Source organism: Gymnogyps californianus, chromosome 1 (assembly GCF_018139145.2).
Source record: "Gymnogyps californianus isolate 813 chromosome 1, ASM1813914v2, whole genome shotgun sequence".
Lineage (NCBI taxonomy): Eukaryota > Metazoa > Chordata > Aves > Accipitriformes > Cathartidae > Gymnogyps > Gymnogyps californianus.
In genome coordinates this window covers 191,248,215-191,266,493 of record NC_059471.1, presented here as the reverse complement: position 1 = coordinate 191,266,493, position 18,279 = coordinate 191,248,215, and the positions used below count along the sequence as shown (strand labels likewise).

Sequence of the window (18,279 nt, the reverse complement as noted above, 5' to 3'; positions counted from 1 at the left end):
TGGGAAGACTGAGTGCATTGATTATACATGTGCATCTTTCAACTAACCACTTCAGCAGGTAGCTAATATTAGAAAGCTCCACTGGTTTACTCAGCAGAAGTGCTTGATCGACATTCAGCCATTCTGTTGTACAGCCAGAGGGTATGGCTGTTTGACACGCTTCAATCTGACAGTTTTTACATAATATGACTTTCAAACCATCGTAAATATTAAATCAACATCAGCCTTCTCAGTTCCAGAGGTAGGATTCAATGGCTTCATTACTCTATTTGCAACCAAGACTAGGCAACAACTATTTGATCACAGTGACACCATTCTTTTTGCTCGTCTTATTTAAGTGGTTATAATTTATCCGAAGTATGCAGTACTTCAGCACTGTAGCAGGGAAAGGTGGAACTGGAGAACAAAAAGGGGAGGCGAAGAAGAAATTTTATTATCACCTCCTGTCCTGGGGGTAGTTTGGCATCTGTCTGGCTAGTTAAACATGATGTGCTCTTTGTTCCTTTTGTCTTGGTATCTGCTGACACCATGGTCTCAGTACAACAGCCGTTCTTCTGACCTTTCTGAAGACAAAGGTATCGACTGCAATATTCTGCCATAGTCAAACATCTACGTAGGAAAACATGGTGAGCCAAGTGAAAAAGCCATCTTCACCTTGCTGGATAGTGAAAGAAATATCCCAGTGTTGACGCATGGTAGACTGAAAAGGTTGCCTTTTCTGTTACATTACAAACTAATAACACAACTATGTCCTTATTTTATATAAGCAATTAGGATTTATGGAAGATTAATCTTTTAGCTCCTTGTGCAATGATCACATTTTGAGCACCGATATCCTTCTGAAGGCATAACAGGCTATCCATACAGACACACTATCCAGAGACACCGTGAGAGTCCCAACTCATAGACTTGAGTGCCAATGCACTGAAAGCAAATACACTCCTCAACTATTTCTTTATATCAGAAAAGTCAAGATGCTTGGGTGAACCTCATTAGTCAAAATACTGTGCCTTCTGCTTTAAAACAATGGGAGTTATTTCAGAGCCGCCGAAGTGTGACTGAGCGCACTGATGAGTGCACACAGGTGTTTCCAAGCCATCCCATGCTTTCTGCCAGTTCACCCAAATCTAATATCCTGGACCATGCAGTGCTGCTATTCACAGCTTCTCCTCAGATGGGAATGACAACAGCTGAATTTGCTGTGCTATGTGGAGGCTTCCCTAAGCAGAAATACTCAGGAGAGAGCAAAGTTTTTTGAGGCCACCTATTTTATTGAACTTGTGAGTTCAAAGCTAATTTTTGTTTGCTTGTTTTCATGAACACTGAAGAGCAGAAACAAAATTTGCCAGGTACAGACACAGGCACCTCAGCTGCTAAACAATAATGTTTTCTCCATAACTGAGGTTTTTTTCATTCGCTTTTCCTCACTTGTTAGTTCTGATATATTTTAAAAAACTGCAGAGGAAATAAATTTAATGAAACTGTAATTGATTCTAGGGGCACATCCCTAATGAAAGCTGAATTAATTTCCAATATTAAGATTACAGCCTGTATGCCAAGCTAGGGCTGAAACAGGTAAGCTTCATGTTACAGATGAGGAACACAAGCTGAGACGCTCCTGCCCTGACTTTCTTTAACAGTGCGTATCTCCAACTCAAGCCAGAAGCAATAGTATTTCAGCATCTTCATCACTCATGGGCTAAGTTTTCAATTCATCCCCCCCAGGTAGCCGAGTCACCCAAGCAGGGAGACAAGTTCCCCTGGAACTCCTCTTCAGTCCACAAAGATCAGTGCTTGGGGGCTGATTCATTTTAGGCAGGCTGGCCTGTCTCTCAGAGGAACCACCCCTGGACAACCAGGCACCCGACTCAAAGTGCCTCAGCAGAATCCCAAACCCTGAGATGCAAACCAAGTGACCTGCAGGGACAGTCCTCCTGCAGCAGAGCTGTAACAGGACTCAAGCTGCCTCAGTTCAAAACTGACATCCTCCCCTCCATCACGAAAGAGCTGATTTCTTCTGATTTAACATTGTCTTTTTCACCAGAGCAAGTAAACTTGTATTCATTATAGTAATATATAAATGCATAACAAAAATTACAACTCATACATTTATAGCGCTCATGTAAGGCTCTCAAAACACCTTCTCGACCATATGTTCATTCAGAATAATCATATGCACTAGAAAAGAGGCCCCAGAGTGTCAAGGTCAACTTTAAAGGCTTGAATGGCTCAGTCAGACACCTTCAGTCTGATTCGCAGCACCTACTCCTTGCACTGAAACTCATAGGGGCTGTGAATGCCTGGAAGCTAATCAACATTAAGGCCCAAATGCCTGAAATCAGGCCCCCTAAACTGGAGGCCTTTTTTTAAAACCTGACTGCGTTATGATTTGCCCAAAGTCACAAATCAAATTGGTAGCAGAGTCAGGAACAGAACAAGCCCTTAAGCTATTAAAAGCCACTGTGCTTCCACTTAGTAAAGTGAAATCCAAATGTTGTTTACATACTACTTACATTATCTAAAAAAATAAAGCAATGCAAAAGCAGATGGGCATTTCCCACATCTTTTTCTGATTTTTTTTTTTTTACAATGTTGGTTTATTCAAAAGAATTTAAATAAAAATACTGCCTGCCTTTAGAAATGATATTGCAGAAAGAGCACGTGTAATTTAGCAGGGCTTTCAGAACAAGGGGGAAATACATGCATTGGCAACGCAACCTAAGCAATAAGCACTGCATGAATTTGGAAAGATACAATTAGCCAGAGCAATTAACGAAGCAGCTCTGCCTTTTACTTGACAACACAAGTTTAAAGGAAGCTTTATCTGGTCTCATGGCTCAGCATGAGATGATATTTGTACCGTGGGCCTATGGCAGGCCACCCGAGGCGTGCCTAGCTTCCGCTGCCACGACAAGCCTGGGTGAATGTCGAGCGTGGCACCCTCGGGTGAGGTAAATGTGAGGTGTTTCGGGGCAGGAGGGCTGACTGCCCACAGCGGCTGTGCCAGGCAGCTGAGGCTCAGCCACCACCCCGCAGCTTCGTCCTGCACCCAGTTCCACAGCTCACCACCCGCCCGGCTGGCTGCCAGCGGTAACAGCCCGTTATGTCCCTCCTCGGGCACGTAAAGGCCGTTTTCCCCCGCACTGAGTGACCCTGGGCACGGGAACCTTAAGAAGCAAAGTTTCGGCTCTACACCGCCCCGAAAGCCGAGGGAGAGGCGGCACGTCCCGCCGGCGGAGGGGTGCCCGCCGCCCGCCGCCCGCCGCCCCTCACCTGAGACGCTCTGGCGGCTGGAGTCCGCGTCCCCGTTGGCGGCGCTGGCGGTGCTGGGCGCGCTGTTGTCCACCCCGCCCAGCAGAGGGCGCAAGTGGCTCACCGAGACCTGCTCGATAAAGGACGTCCCGTACTTGCGGAAGTACCACCACTCGAAGATCTGCAACACACAGGGAGAGCGCGCCGCGTCAGCGCCCGGCACCGCCCCGCCCCGCGCGGCCGTTAACGGCTCCCCCGTCTCCTCAGCCCGCTTCTCCCATCCCTCACCATGGCGCCGGAACCGTAAAAGGGAAGAGGCGCAGGCAGGCAGACTCCGGGCTCTCCACGGCTCCCCGCCTCCCTCCCCTCGCACCCTGAGGGAGGCACCTGCCAGCGTCTTCCCCGCCCGAGGAGCACCGAGGCCCGGTCGCCGCGGCGGCCGGCCGGCCTCCCTGGCAGGCAGCCGGCCGGCCGGCCTCCCCGGCAAGCAGCCGGCCTCCCCGTGGCATATTGAGAGTTTAAGTTTGATCCAAGTTCGTGCCGAATCCGGCAAATCGCTTTAAAAACTTGGTTTACAGGAGGTGAAAAATCTCAATCTTGTCAGCAAAAAAAATTTGGTGGTTTTTTTTGTTTTTTTGTTGTGTGTTTTTTTTTTTTTTAACCTGAAGAACCTTACATCAAATTATTTCTTTTAAAGACATTTAAAATTGTTAGGAGCATTCCTTTAAATTGACTTCTGGAAAAAACCAGGAGCTCAGCTCCATCCTGTCTGACATCAGCCACGTACATAGGATGCTGCAGTCAGGAGTAGACTCTCGCCTCATCTTTCCCCAGCTCCCTCTGCAGTCAAGGGAAAGTGAGAAAAAGCAGGTTTGCTTGTTTTCCCAGTAATGCTTCCAAAGGAATTCACTGAGTTTAATTTGAAAAATGTTAAAAATACCAAACAAACTCCAGGAATCTGAATCCTATTCCTTTCAGGATTTTTTTCCCCAACTGAACTGTTTTGTTTTGTTCGGCTGTCTTGGGCTGGTTCCAAATTAATTTTATTTTCAGGCTTTTGGTTCAGCTAGCAAATCAGAAAAAAATATTATTTACAGAGCTCTACTTGGAAAATCATTCCACAGCCTAAAAGAACCCCTTATAATTGAAATTATATACATGAATATATATTTGTGGTATTTTCACCAAGAAATTATATTCTTGGGTAAGAATACACATATTTCAGGAAACCACATAAACCTGGAAATGACTATTTCATATAAATAGGGAAAAGGTTTTGACTGTAAAAATTGTACAGGCACACACGCTTATAACGAGTATGTAAAATGAGTGTATTTTGCAGTTGCACTTTAATCATCACCCAAACATCTATATACCAACTGAAACAAAAGCAAATCAAAGGGGTTTTGAAAAATTTGGCAGTACTTTGTACTATTGATTACACTAGAAATTGTGAATGAACGATCTTTGCCCTTTCTATTACTATTTCTATTACTCGGTGTCTCCATGTTTTATGCCAGTGCCTAAAGCTTTTACAAAATCTCTACGAAAAAAAAAAAGGTTATTTATTAATTCTTACTACAACTAGGCACAATCAGCAACAAGTGAAAGGATTCCGTTCACATCTTTGACACCATCAGCATGCTGTCAAGCAGGTTCTGGTGGGCCAGCGAGGAGACAGCAGGCTCTGGAAGGCCTCTTGGGAGTCCACCCGCCGCAGAGAGGTTCAGGCTGGGCTCCACACTCTCCCTCCCACAATCCCTCCCACAATCTTTTTTTCATTTTTAAGTTCTCTTGATCTCTTTATGTAACTGAACTGACTTCTGTCTCCATGGGATTGTCTGTAGACAAGACATACTTTTTTTTCCCCTTTAAACCATTCCATAGGGGAAAACCAGAAGACAAACCTTCTGGCATAGTAAGAGAATATTCCTCTCCAAAGGATACTCCAATGCGTTCTGGGGCTTTCCCTAAGTTCAGCTGTGTTGTTAAAGCATCTAGAGCATTCATATGGAGGAAGCTGACCCTAGCTGCACTGGAATGGAGCGGGAATGTAGCTGGTGGCCACTTGAGCCAAGTTCACACAAGAGTGCGTGGCAGCCCTGGAGATCACTCAGTCCCCAAAACAATCTAATGGCTCTTCCAGGAGACATCAACAAGGAAGAATGGAGCAGTCTGATGAGGAGAAGACAGAAGGGCTATGTGAACACATAAAGTCACAAGCACTTGGGAAGATAAACAGATGGTCACAGAGAAACCAGAACATAAACACACCCAGATCTTTGTGAATGCTACATCCCAGGCAAATCACCGAAAACTCACGCAGCCTGGACAGTTCCTCCTTACACAGGCTCCACAGCGCGTTTGTCACTGTACTTGTTCCGTCGGCACGCGCTTGCAGCAGCGCCCAGGTGGGAATCCCAGGAGCCAGGGACAGAATGCTGAGGAATATCACTGAACACTTGCTCCGTGCTGATACACTTCCCCTGACACACACCACTGCCTCCGAATGCTGGAGATGGTGGTCAGGGAGCTGGCACAGGTGAGCCAGCTTTGGTTTTAGTTGTTCTCATGCTCTTAGGCACACAACACTTTCCAAAGGGTTTAGAATTTAAATCTTATGATCTAAGAGAGCATCATAACCTAAGCAGGCAGCGTGTGGCCGACGACGAGAGAAAGGCTGTGCCATAAGATACAGTCACAGATCTGCTGTGAGCATCTGTTTCTGTTTTATCTTTGGAAACTGAAGCTTGAACAAAGCAAGGCACACAAGCCACAGTTGTACCTGTCCAAGGCCTCAGAGGGAGTGGCTGTTAGGCATCAAAGATTATCGTCTTGTACTGAGGCAAGGGACACGCGGTAAGACTATCACAGTAACGTAAGTCAGGGACTGAAGTGCATCTGCCAGACTGGCTGCTCAAAACTCTTGACAGTTATAGACCGTATCTAACAAGCTTCGTACTTTCTTTAAGAGAAGAAAAAAAATAGATTTTTCAAAATGTGCTAATAAAGTTCTGCTCGTTATTTCAATCATATTCAGCTTTTAGATAAAAAGTCAGTAAAACCCAGAGAGGGAGAGTGAGCAGCACAAGAACATGCTTGAGCTCACTTGCCCTGCACCAATGTATACCAGCTGGAAAACTGTCACACCGAATTTCAATGAAACTGAGGGTACAAGCAAAAAGAATGTATATGTATGTGGTCACTACTACAGTTCAGCTGAGTGACAGGAACTTGCTAGAACATGTGACACAGCTGTAAATCTGCCTCCTTAGACTTACAAATACATTAATTACTTTAAAAAATGGCATTAAAACTTGTAAATTGTTTAAGGCAGCTTTGAAAAATATTTGCAATGTTGAGTGAATCCAGTGCCAGGAAACATCAGCCAGATCTCAATGCATACGGTCTCTTAGAAATTAAAGCCATAAATCATCATCATAATAAGCCTTTGCTTGGAGTGATTTGTTCAGGGTGTATGAGAAGGTAATCTGTAATCTGGTGCTTAATAAAAACAATAAATCCTCTTCACAGAATTTTTGCACCTTTCTCAGATGGCGTCAGCTGTTTTGAAACCTGATTTCTATAAATCAAATTTGATTTCTAACTGCACCAGCCAGTTTGAAAGCAATGTGAAGTCAACAAGCTTTTGACAGTTCAGCAAATGAGAGATCATCCGGCAGAATAATAGCTGACTATAAGGATTAATTACCCATTGAAAGAGATCTGGATCAGAGAGGAAATTAAGGAGAAAGATCATTTCTGCACCACTTCTGAAAGAAAAGGCCACCTCATTTCTGTCATATACATATAGTGGGAGGGGAGCTCATCTTCACAGACCTTGTCCCCTTCACAGCAGTGGCAAACTTCTCTGGGCTCTTTCTAGTTGGTGCCTGTGCTTTCAAATCGGATCAGGGTCTTTGAAACCGTTATGTTCACAAAGGCCAAGTTAAAACCCTGTTCTGAACATTTCCAGCTTTGTGTGTTTAGAAATCCAAATCTAGAATTTTTATTTTTTAATCTGGTATGGGTAGTGCTTAATGTAAGAGTATCTGATTTTGGAAAACCCTTATTGATGATTTCTAGAAATGCATGGCTATGAAAAAACAACTTGCAGGTGACAAGTATATTTGGGTTAAGTAAGAGCTGGTTAATCACTCATAAGTCTTCTTAATGCATTTCAGATACTTGCTTTGGACTTTTTTTTGCTTTTGCTTCTCTGTGCAGGTACTTCTCTTTCCCTGTGCAATGAAAACATTACAGTCATCCTCTTTCTTATCTCTGCTCTCACATACAGACAATCCTGGATCATTTTATTTCTCTGTGTAGCAACAAATCTATCCTGCATCACTTGGATATCTGATCTTCCCGCCTGGTTTTTCAGAACAGATATTCCATCATAAATGCATTAGTTCACAAGGGATGGTTTTGATGGTGGGTCTCACTGAACCAAGTAGTGATGTCTATCAGCGATTTGAATTATGCTTTCCTGTTTATCATATGCGAGACAGGCATCCTCTCTTACAGCGAACTCTCTGTAGTCCTCTCCTAGTGTATGTGTATTGAGTCTTCAACAGAAGCACTAAAGGATTTTGTTTGCCGGCAACTTCCACGGCTCAGAGTTCTCATTCAGCCTTGTAATGAGGCTGCCAGGCCCCAGAGGAGCAAGATTTGGAGTAGTCTTCTAATATGAGGGGTGGTAACAACCGATCTAATGGATTTAAATGAAACTTACTCTCTTGAGGAACAGGATAATGATAGCAGAACTTGATTGCATGGTTAAGCCTATTTGATAAATAAAACAGGACCACAGCACAGGTTTGGCTGGCTCAGTCATCCATGCTGTTTATTTGCTAGCACACTGCCTGGCCTGTGCCAATGCTCCCAGGCAATGACTGGACATGTTCTAGGGATATCACAGCCCAGGGGCTGTTTCCAGTAGACAGTATGGAAAAGATCATCCTGTTTTGGGAGGCAAGAGTGTTGATCCATATGGATGTGACTATACAATGCTACTCGCCTTCCGACAAAGAAAGAACCTGGTCTGTTTTATTTAGCTGTTAGGGGTAGCCAGTGACCCAAGCAGATCCTCCAGTCCTGCCCAGCGTGGTTCTAGGAAACAGTACGCCTCTGACCATGCTCTCAGTGACCTTAACGACAGTCTTGAAGGCTATGCAGCCCCATTCCTTCTGGATGAAATACACCCATTCAGCATCCTCTTAGACTCTGCTCCTGGTTACCGAACCCCCACTTGTCTTATCTCAAGGAGTCAGCATGAGAAGATACATGCAGTGCTAACAAGCAGCTTATTCAAAATAAATAGCTATTTACTTACACTTCATCTACCTCTGGAAATACAGAAATGGGAAAGAAAATAATATATTGCCTGGACTAAGTATAGTACTTCTCTCAACACTGGGTAGACCCCAGCTATGTCTGCGGACTGGGTTATAGCCTGCGTTCCTACAGACCCTTCCTCTCTCATCTGCTCCTTGGCAAGTGTTTCCAGTTTCTTAGGAACTCCCTACAAGGATTCTGCCCTCCCTGACCTGTCAGCCTCCGCTGAACAGAGCAGAAGCTTTGAACAATTACCATGTATCGCTTTTCAGCTGCCAAAGATTGTCCCTGCACAATTTTCAGACTTTCCTGGAGTCTGTGGCAACACCCAGAACTCGGTCACCTTTCTGCCCCTCTGCAGCAGACTACACAACAGTAACGAAACAAGCAGAACAATTAATATCTACAGATGTCCTGGTTTCGGCTGGGACAGAGTTAACTCTCTTCTTAGTAGCTGGTACAGTGCTGTGTTTTGGATTTAGTGTGACGATGATGCTGATAACACGCTGATGTTTTAGTTGTTGCTAAGTAGCGCTTATCTTAAGCCAAGGACTTTTCAGTTTCCCATGCTCTGCCAGCAAGCAGGTGTGCAAGAAGCTGGCAGCTGACCTGAACTAGCCAAAGGGGTGTTCCATACCATGGAACGTCATGCCCAGTATATAAACAGGGGGGAGTTGGCCGGGAGGCGCGGATCGTGGCTCGGGAACTAACTGGGCATTGGTCAGCGGGTGGTGAGCAATTGCATTGTGCATCACTGTTTTTTTTTCCCACCCCCCCCTTCCTTTTTTTGTTATATTCCTTTTCATTACTATTATTATTATATTTCATTATTACTATTGTTATTATTATATTTTACTTTAGTTATTAAACTGTTCTTATCTCAACCCACAAGTTTTACTTTTTTTTTTTCCTTTCCTCCTCCTCACTCCACTGGGAGGGGGGAGGGGGAAACGGCTGCATGGTGCTTAGTTCCTGACTGGGGTTAAACCACGACAACAGAAAATAAGACAGGTCCCTTCTGTGTTATTCAGATCCTCTCTCAGACTTCCTGTACTAGCACCATTGGCTACAAAAGGCTAGGACTCTCACATACTATATACATACTCTGGTAGTAGCAAACAGCCCAGCTGCAAAACACTAGCCAGTGTGTGGACTCGGCACTCATGCTCTAGCTCTGTAGACTGGCTTTCTAATTCTTATCTCTGAAAGACCTGGTATTTGTTCATGGCAGAATATTTCTCATTGTGTAGCAGAAAACTCTTATTATTGTCCCAAGCTCTGAAGTAGAATAACGAGGCATTCTTGGTGGAGATTCAAGACTGGGGTTCACTTCTGCCTGTGCTTTGTTAGAACTGAGACTCCATCAGTTTGCAGTGCAAATGCTACCTGCACTTGCTAACCAACTTTCACTCTGGTGATAACTGTATGTTAAATACGTGGCCTTATTCAGAAATCTCAGTGGCATTTACATAGTTCCAGTTCACAGCATTTACTGGATGTCAGTTGTGTTTCATGACAGTTTTATTACCCTACCTGCGGAAAACCTTAGCCTCTCAGACACACAATGCAGCTCATTGTATTCTGTGAGACAGAACCTTGGTTTTTACTGGATTAAAAGTAACCGTGGTGGAACCAAGTCTCCAACACGATATTTCTAATGCAGCTTGGGAGTTAATTTGGTTCCTATTTTTGATGCCGAAAATAGTGCAGGGATGAACTGAATATATGCTAAATTGTTTATTTTAAACTATGTGCTGTAGTCCAGTAATTATTAAGGAGAATGCTTGAGATAGGAAAGTATTTTCTGTACAGTTCTGAGCTATCCAGAAAAGAAAAGGTCTGAAATCCTTGCTTCATTTAAGTCACATTGCCTACAGCAAGGCCAGAATTTTACCTAAAGAATGAAAACAAGAGACAAAATAAGATGGGAGAGTAGTGTTTTGCAAAGGAGTCACGTAGCATGCAATTGCCCAAAGCTGAACTCTGCAGAGTCATTGTTTCATGACCCAAACATGAAATAGGAAAAGCATTCACTTTCCCATCGGTCACCACACTTCTGAAATGATGGAATTTTCCATCATTTCATAACCTGCAGTGCTGTGATTTCTCCTTCTGATTAGGAATTGCAGCCAACTGATAATGGAAAGAAATCTGCCAGACCATATGGTGGAAAATTCCAAGGAATATTACTACATCTAGTCTGAAAAATACACCTGTGATGTAGATTTGACAGGAGAATGTTTATTTTATAAAAGAGTTTCACTTAATCACTATTAGCAGGACTAAGAAGCCTTTAGAACTGCAGATGCTGTGTAGTGTGACAGATAAGTGTGTGGCAATGCAGGCAATTCAGCATGTTACAGGGCCATTGGTAACAGGAAGATTATTAAGAAATAATTAATCTGAAGCACAATTGGGCTAGTGATGGGCTAGCACTACCTCACTAGAACTTACTCAGCTGTCTTTCTTGATGCATGGTCTGTTCAACTTGCAGTTTCCTCTTCCCATGACCATGTCTGCTGAGTTCCTTTTCCATCATCGAATTTATAGACCACATGTTCCTCTCAGCACAGACACCGGTCCCTCAGTCTAGGGTTCCTGGCTGTTACCTGCCTGGCCTATATATCTTTTGCACACTTAGGATGGTGGCATATGAACAGCAGACAACAACTGATAGCAGTAGTGAAGGTCCACAAAGAAAGGGTTTCAGTCTTCTTTCAGTCTGTGTCTACAGCTCCATCACCTCACTGTTCCTTCAACTTGTTCATAATGGACTTTGTCATGCAGCATTTAGTGAATTTTTTCGGTTAAGACTCACTCAGTCTAATCTCTTCTTGGAAGGCTTCTATTGGTGCCCTTTTGCCCCTTCTCCATATCACAGTCTTGACTACTCCTTGCCACTTCCTTCTTGTACTTTCCATCAAAGTACAGCACTTAAAAATTTCTTGCTCACAAGCTCCTACTGAGCTCATTCCTCAGAAATTGCCTTCATGACTACAGTATAAAATGTACTTACATTTGCAATCATGCTATACACAGAATTTAGTTACAGATAATTTAGTCTCTCTTCAGGGTTTTTGTTCCTGTTTGATTCTGTAAGGTATTTCCATAGGGCACGAACTGTCTTTTTCTTGCCACCTCCTCCCGCTGTCTTCACTCTCTAACAACAAATATGGAATTGTGCCTGTGGAACCCATGTTATTTCTCTCATTCCTTCTCATCTTGGTGGTGCGGCTTGGCCTTTTGAATGTTTCTTCTTTCTGGGTGACAGTACTGAATGTAACATTCAGTATTTTCCTCCCATGCATTTGAGTTGTGCTGAACTGAATCCAAGTCTTAGAGGTCTGGCTCCTGTTCATATTCTGAAAGATCTGCTGATGTCTCTGGAGCTCTGTCCTGTGCTTTGGGGCTCAATCCGTACAAGGATGATGAATGCCCAAGGTGCAGACATTAAGTAATTGCCTTCTGCTACAAGGAAACCCCAGAGCAAGGCACAGCAGCAGTGCACCTGATGTTGTACACCTGAAATCATCTAAGTGATGATATGATATCTCACAAGCATTCAGGAGTCAAGGACGCCATTTCTTTGTCTACATCAGCTACAGGCAATGTGGAAGTGAGAGGTGCAGATTTCCCACACCAAACTGATACAGTTTAGTTAGGATCCTAGTTGCTTTCAGGTTTCTCTGAGGTCAGTAGATCTGAGGTGATGTGAACTAGCCCCTAGCCATGTCTCTCTCTTTCCACTTACACTACAGTAACTGCACTCCTAAAACTGGTCTCATTCGTCTCCCAATTACATGCCTAGTTTGGTATGGTGAGGGAGGGTCTGCAGCCTGTATCCAGCAGATTTTAAAAGTGTACAACTTGTTTTTAGACAAAGGACCTAAGACTGATTAAACAAACAAGACTAAAACAAAGACAACCTTTCCGTGAGGAGGGGAAGTGGAAAGGGAGGTGATCTCTTCTGCCTGGTATCCAGTAATAGGATGCGTGGGAATGGTTCAAAGCTGCATCAGGGAAGGTTTAGACTGGATGTTAGGAAGCATTTCTTTACCAAGAAGGTGGTCAAAGGCTGGAACAGGCTTCCTCGGAGGTGGTTGATGCCTGAAGCCTGTCAGTGTTTAAGAGGCATTTGGACAATGCCCTTAATAACATGCTTTAACTTTTGGTCAGCCCTAAAGCGGTCAGGCAGTTGGACTAGATGATCATTCTATTCTATTCTATTCTATTCTATTCTATTCTATTCTATTCTATTCTATTCTTTTGTGTAAGTAGAAAGCCAGCTCTCACCAGTGAGGAAACAGAACAGCCCAGTATAAGCATAATACCCGAAGTACACCATGCGGATTCTTAGATTTTTTACCTCCTTTTGTTTCTATGAAGACATTGAATAAAATCCAGAGCAAATGCTCTGCTTTGCACTCCTGCACTGTGATGGTATTATGATTCACTCCACTGCATCCATTTGCACAACGAAGCCCTCGGGGATTACATATGGGAGGAGGGGTTTTTAAATGGTTTAAAAATACTCTTCAGACCTTTAAGCGAATAGGCAAATATGTATTGAAAAAGATTTTAAAAGTGAAGATCTGAAATAATTATCCCTTGGAATCTTGGCACCAGAACTGGGTTCATTGCTAATATTCTGCTCGCTGTTTCTCTAATAAGTCCTGCCATAACTTTCTAAAAGTACCATGCTAAGCTGAGATAGTTGGTACCTCTCCTCCTCTTCTTTTTACCAGCCTTTTTATTTCTGTAGTACTTGTTGATGGAAACACTTAACATGCAAACACATGAATTACTATAGGGTTGTTAGTGGGGCACATTGTCCTTCAAGATTTTTTTTCTTCAAAGACACATAGCACTGAAACATTTTTTCTCTCTTTTTTTTTGTTCCCACAGAAAAAGAAGTACAAATAAAGAAATACAATTTTTATGTACTGCGGAAATGTAAGTTTAAGGAAAAAAAAAAAGACACCTATTAATCTGGATAAAGCCTGCAATCCCATTCTGGATAATGAAATCAATTTGTAAAGTGATATTAATAAATCTAGTACTTACCAAAATAAGTCCCGAGATTAATGAGGAAGTGCCTGTCAGGGCAACATAGAACTTGGGGGTTAATGTGTTCAAAAACATACTCACTGAAAAAGAAAAGAGAGGAAACCATGAGTACAAGAGCAAGACATGTTCTCCACATGTGTCCCCTCCTAACTGCTTTCCAACTTCAGATATTACCTTAATTCTGATAAAAAAGACAGTTTACAGAACATTCTGTTCCATCTGCCTAATGTGATAAAACAGAGCATTAGACTGCCACATGCAGAATTTTGTTTTCACAACAGAGTCAATCACAAGGCACTGGAAAACAGCTGCACACACGTTTGGGTCTTTCCTATTCCAGTCAGCGCTCCACTGACACCGCGTTCAGGATTCCCCATGATATACGGAAGACACTGTATTATCTGCCTTTGCTCCTCCATTGCAATTGGAAATCTGAGGGGTTGATCTCCATGTCCTGCATTCAACATTGTCTCAACCCTCCTATATGATCTTGGTGAAACTATCTGGACAAATTTTTAAAAGCCTTTTAATTCTCATTACCTTGGCTCCTCACTTATAAAGTAGGAGATGCTAGCATTTCACTAACTTACTCCACTGCACTGAAGCTGGTGAACCACTCAGTATGACAAGAGTGAATAAACGCATAAAACAGAGTAGGAAAAGACCTAACTGGCTTTCTGATAATTAGGGGTGAAAATCACGATAGCTGTCCAGATTATCTGAAATCTAGGGCAGAAGCAAAGCCAGACAAGCAGCAAGGAATGGGAATTCCATCTGTATGGGCTTCTGGAAATTCAAAGGGCTTTTCTAGTCATATCACGTTTTGGAACCTGCTGAGAGAATCACCAGGTAGTTGTGCGCAGCCCCCCACAGAATATCCCTATGGCCTTAAGAGAATAAAATGATGTTTTTATAGGTTTTGGATCACTCTGCAGAAGCTACTAGAGAGAACTGGAGCTCTTCCACTAAATTTTAGATGTTTTTAAACTCTCAGCTTCCCATCACCTCCATCTTCCACAAATGAAAACATTCACTATTAAACTACATGGAGGGTTAGAATATCTTCTGTAAAAAAACCTACTGGTCTCATCCTTAACCAGTGCCAAAGTATTTCTCATACATATATATATATATGCATATACACACATATTTATTTCTATATATACATGCATCTATGACTGAAGAGGGAACTGACAATAGTTAGCAGGTAAATTTAAAAGGCTTGTAGCAGACTACCAAACAATCATTAAAAAACGCTGATAAAAGACCTGGATATGTAGGTGGGAGGCCCTCAGTTCATTCTGTTCCCTTTAGAAATGACACCTACTGAAATTAAATAATATGGAGCAAAAAAATGAAGAGAAGACAACAACAGCAGGATACAAATCATCACACATATGATTAATTGTCCATGACCAGTAAAACAGAAAATTGTTTTCCAGAAATGCATCACTAAAAGAGACTGAAACCCTGCAATTCAGCTGCTTTGTTTGGGTTTTGGCTGCATATTTTCTGTATTTTTTTCTTGAAAAAGTCATAAACTGTTAAAATGGAAGTGTCATTTTCTGCTCCACTGGAGTGGCATTAAGCACCAAGCTGATATAGTAAAGAACTAGTTTGGTGGTTTTTAATTCCACCGTACATTTTCTTTCACAAATGAGTTGGATGCCAGATTCTCAGCTAGTGTAAATCAGCGTAACGTCCCTAATTTTACTGTGTGCAACACAGCTACACTGATTTATGCCAGCTCTGGCTCAATAGTTGGGATTTTCCCACATCTTTTTTTTGTTGTTGTTCCCATTCTTTCTTTCTTTCTTTTTCTTTTTTTTAATGTCTAATACAAGCTGACTTTGAAATAGTAGTCCCTGCTTTCTCCAGCCCCAGCACCTGCTAAGAAGGAAGAGGAATGGAGAGACTGAAATAGCTTTGGCTTCTACCAACCACCATGAGTCCTTCAGAAGAAACATTCCTCATTCTGGAATGCAAACGTAAGCCAGACACATAATCAAACTGTGTCACTGGGGAAATTTCAGACTGCCAGTGAAATTACTTCCTCTGCTTAGGTCAGGATATTCCTGCGAGAGAATACGCTATGATGGGATATAGATGTCCATGTCCCCCATGTAGCACAGTGCTGCTGCAGTGCCAACAATAACATGAAAAGCCAGGCAGCAGGAGACTACAGAGGTGCTTTCTCTTCCGTTCCTCCGCCATAGCTTCACAGCTCATGGAATGCTGGAATTTTTCCTGTTAAACTGGAAAAATTTTCCCATTACTCTGGAGGAAATTTGATTTCCAAAGCTGTGAAGCCACCTAAGCCTCCTGTGTTTTAGAAGATTCCACATGAGGATATCCATTGAATAAGGATATAGTCTATATGCTTTAAATTCCTATTGCCTGTTTCACTAAGAAATGCTGCAAAGAGAACAAAGTTTCTTAACCAGTGATGAGATACTCACTTATCATTACTAACTGCCATCAATAAAATTAGCTTTGGGAAATGCATCCCCGTTTGGAAGAGCCCGCTCAACAAATTAGCTCCATGGAGCTCATCAATGGAGTAGAATGAATGAGGCTCTTAAGAAATGCTGTTAGCTTTTCTCTGTCACCACTCTTTTACAAGCAATGTATACTGATTTGTAGACAAACCCTTAGATCTGAATGGAAATAGGGTTTTATTTATCTGTCGTTTACACCAGTGTAACTGCTTTCTTCTTTGATTGCATGTATACTGGTGCTCCTTTATGCTCTTTACTATAGGCTGCTACAATTCTTCACTTTTACAGCTTAGTCGTGGGAACTGGCAAGGTGAACAGGTACGACACTGGATGCTTTTAGATTGTATGGGCCAGACTCCCAGCTAACTGGAACAGCTCAGTTGATTTGCTACAGTTGCACTCAAACTACCAGAGCTGCTGATCTGGACTGTATGTATCTCCCTAATCCTTTTCCCGTTCTTCTTCCCACTCATTAGATAGAAGAATCTTCTGTTCCATTATGAAAACTATCAACTTCTGCCAATTAACTACCCTCCCAGTCCCTTTGTCTCCATAAATATTATTAACAAAAGCAAACACTTTCTAATAAGAAACATATTTCCAAAACAGTAAAACTAAGCACTGGAGGATCTGTGGTCAGACTATTTTTATTCTGAAGTCAATCAGAATTCAGTCATTGTTTCAGTGGAAACTACATCAAGGCCTAGTTCTCATAATATTAATCCCAAAAGTAAAAAGCAACCCACTTTTGGGTTATCTGATATATATCATTATCCAAAAGGGAGCATTTCTTTACAGTCAGCATTCTGACACTGGAGAAATCACTATCATAAGCAATGTCTCCATCCTGTAGTGGACTCAGGTTTCCTTCAGTGTGTTGCAGTAAACTAGAGACATTAGATAATGCTAAATGTCCATCTGCCTAAATTTGGATAACGGTATTTTTCTCCTTTATTTCCATTTGAAGAAGTAGCAGGATTAAGGAGCAGAGAGAGATTTCTGAGAAATGGGAGTTGAAGATACCAGCAGAAGATGACTGCAGAATAAAGAAGCCAAGTAGAATCACCAGCAAAAGGTGGTACTGTGTGTCCTTTCTTCTGAATTCATAACATGCCAGTGTATGCCTAATTATTTCTGTCCACAAAGGGAAGACGGTGCAGTTATTCAGCTTGGAGTATCATCTCTTGTCTGTACCTTGGTAGGACTTAAAAAGGGCAACTAATGAGTATCTAAAGAAACTTGCCTGATGTTCCTACAGTGCCAACTCATTTGAAATTACTGTCAAATCTCAATTATTTCCACAGGCTTTTGACGATGAATGATTTATTTTAGGTGTGTTAGTAGAGATGACGGAATACACTACAGCCTGTTTTTTTTTTTTAAAGAAAACCAGCATGACCTATAAATGCTGTCTAAACAAGCCAAGCACGTCTGCTTATGAGAGGCTCCCGGTCTTACAAATACCCACCCCCCTTCTTTCTTTCCTTCTCTTTATTCCTTTCATTTTAATCATGCTTGAGTCATCCAGAATAAGGCACTATTTACATTTCCAAAGGTGCCTAAGTTACATTGGTAAATCATTCCATCCTATTGTATAATATCTAGGGAAGGACTGTTATTTCATTGTTAACTGTGCATGCTCACAGAGATGAATTTACATCCTATTCAATTCATGGCAGACAAGCTGAAAAAGCACACAAGTCGTATCTAATATTCCCTGTTGAGGCTAATCAAAAGAGGCGATTGAAATGTTCTTGAAAGCTGATGCCATTTCATTCCTGTTATATATGTTATTCATTGCCAATACTCGTGATTCATTCTGAACATGGGAATAAACAAGAGAGGAAAATCCAGATATTTTTCAAGCTACAAAATCTCCAATCATGTAAAATGTATCGCTCAAGGTGATAAAACACTATGTTGCTTTACAAATTTCTTCAAGGACTTGAGGCATTCATATTTCAAGCATGTGAGGAACCACAGTAGGACGGAAATACTGGGGTTAAACTGCTCAAAGTGTCATCGTGCTGCTGTATCAGTTAATTACATTAGAAGATCATTAGGGGAGGGAGCATTGCAAACTACCTACTATTCCCACATGTGGATCTACTAAAATGACAGCACC

At 42.2% G+C, this 18,279-nt stretch overlaps 1 protein-coding gene across 5 annotated transcripts in view; it reads right to left on the bottom strand.

Moving 5' to 3' along the window:
- ST7 (suppression of tumorigenicity 7) overlaps window positions 1-18,279 on the bottom strand; it is a 157,968-nt gene that overhangs the window by 58,568 nt on the left and 81,121 nt on the right. For 4 of the 5 annotated variants that reach the window (XR_007767141.1, XM_050903759.1, XM_050903729.1 and 1 more), the window contains exons 2-3: window positions 13,654-13,736; window positions 3,274-3,433 (exon numbers count right to left, since the gene is read on the bottom strand). Coding sequence is in view for 3 of the 5 variants with exons in the window: in XM_050903759.1 (XP_050759716.1) it covers window positions 3,274-3,433; window positions 13,654-13,736 (243 nt within the window). In the remaining 2 variants the exon portion in view is untranslated. Of the gene's footprint in view, window positions 1-440; window positions 502-3,273; window positions 3,434-13,653; window positions 13,737-18,279 lie in introns of those variants that run through there. The other variant, XM_050903751.1, reaches the window with a different exon arrangement.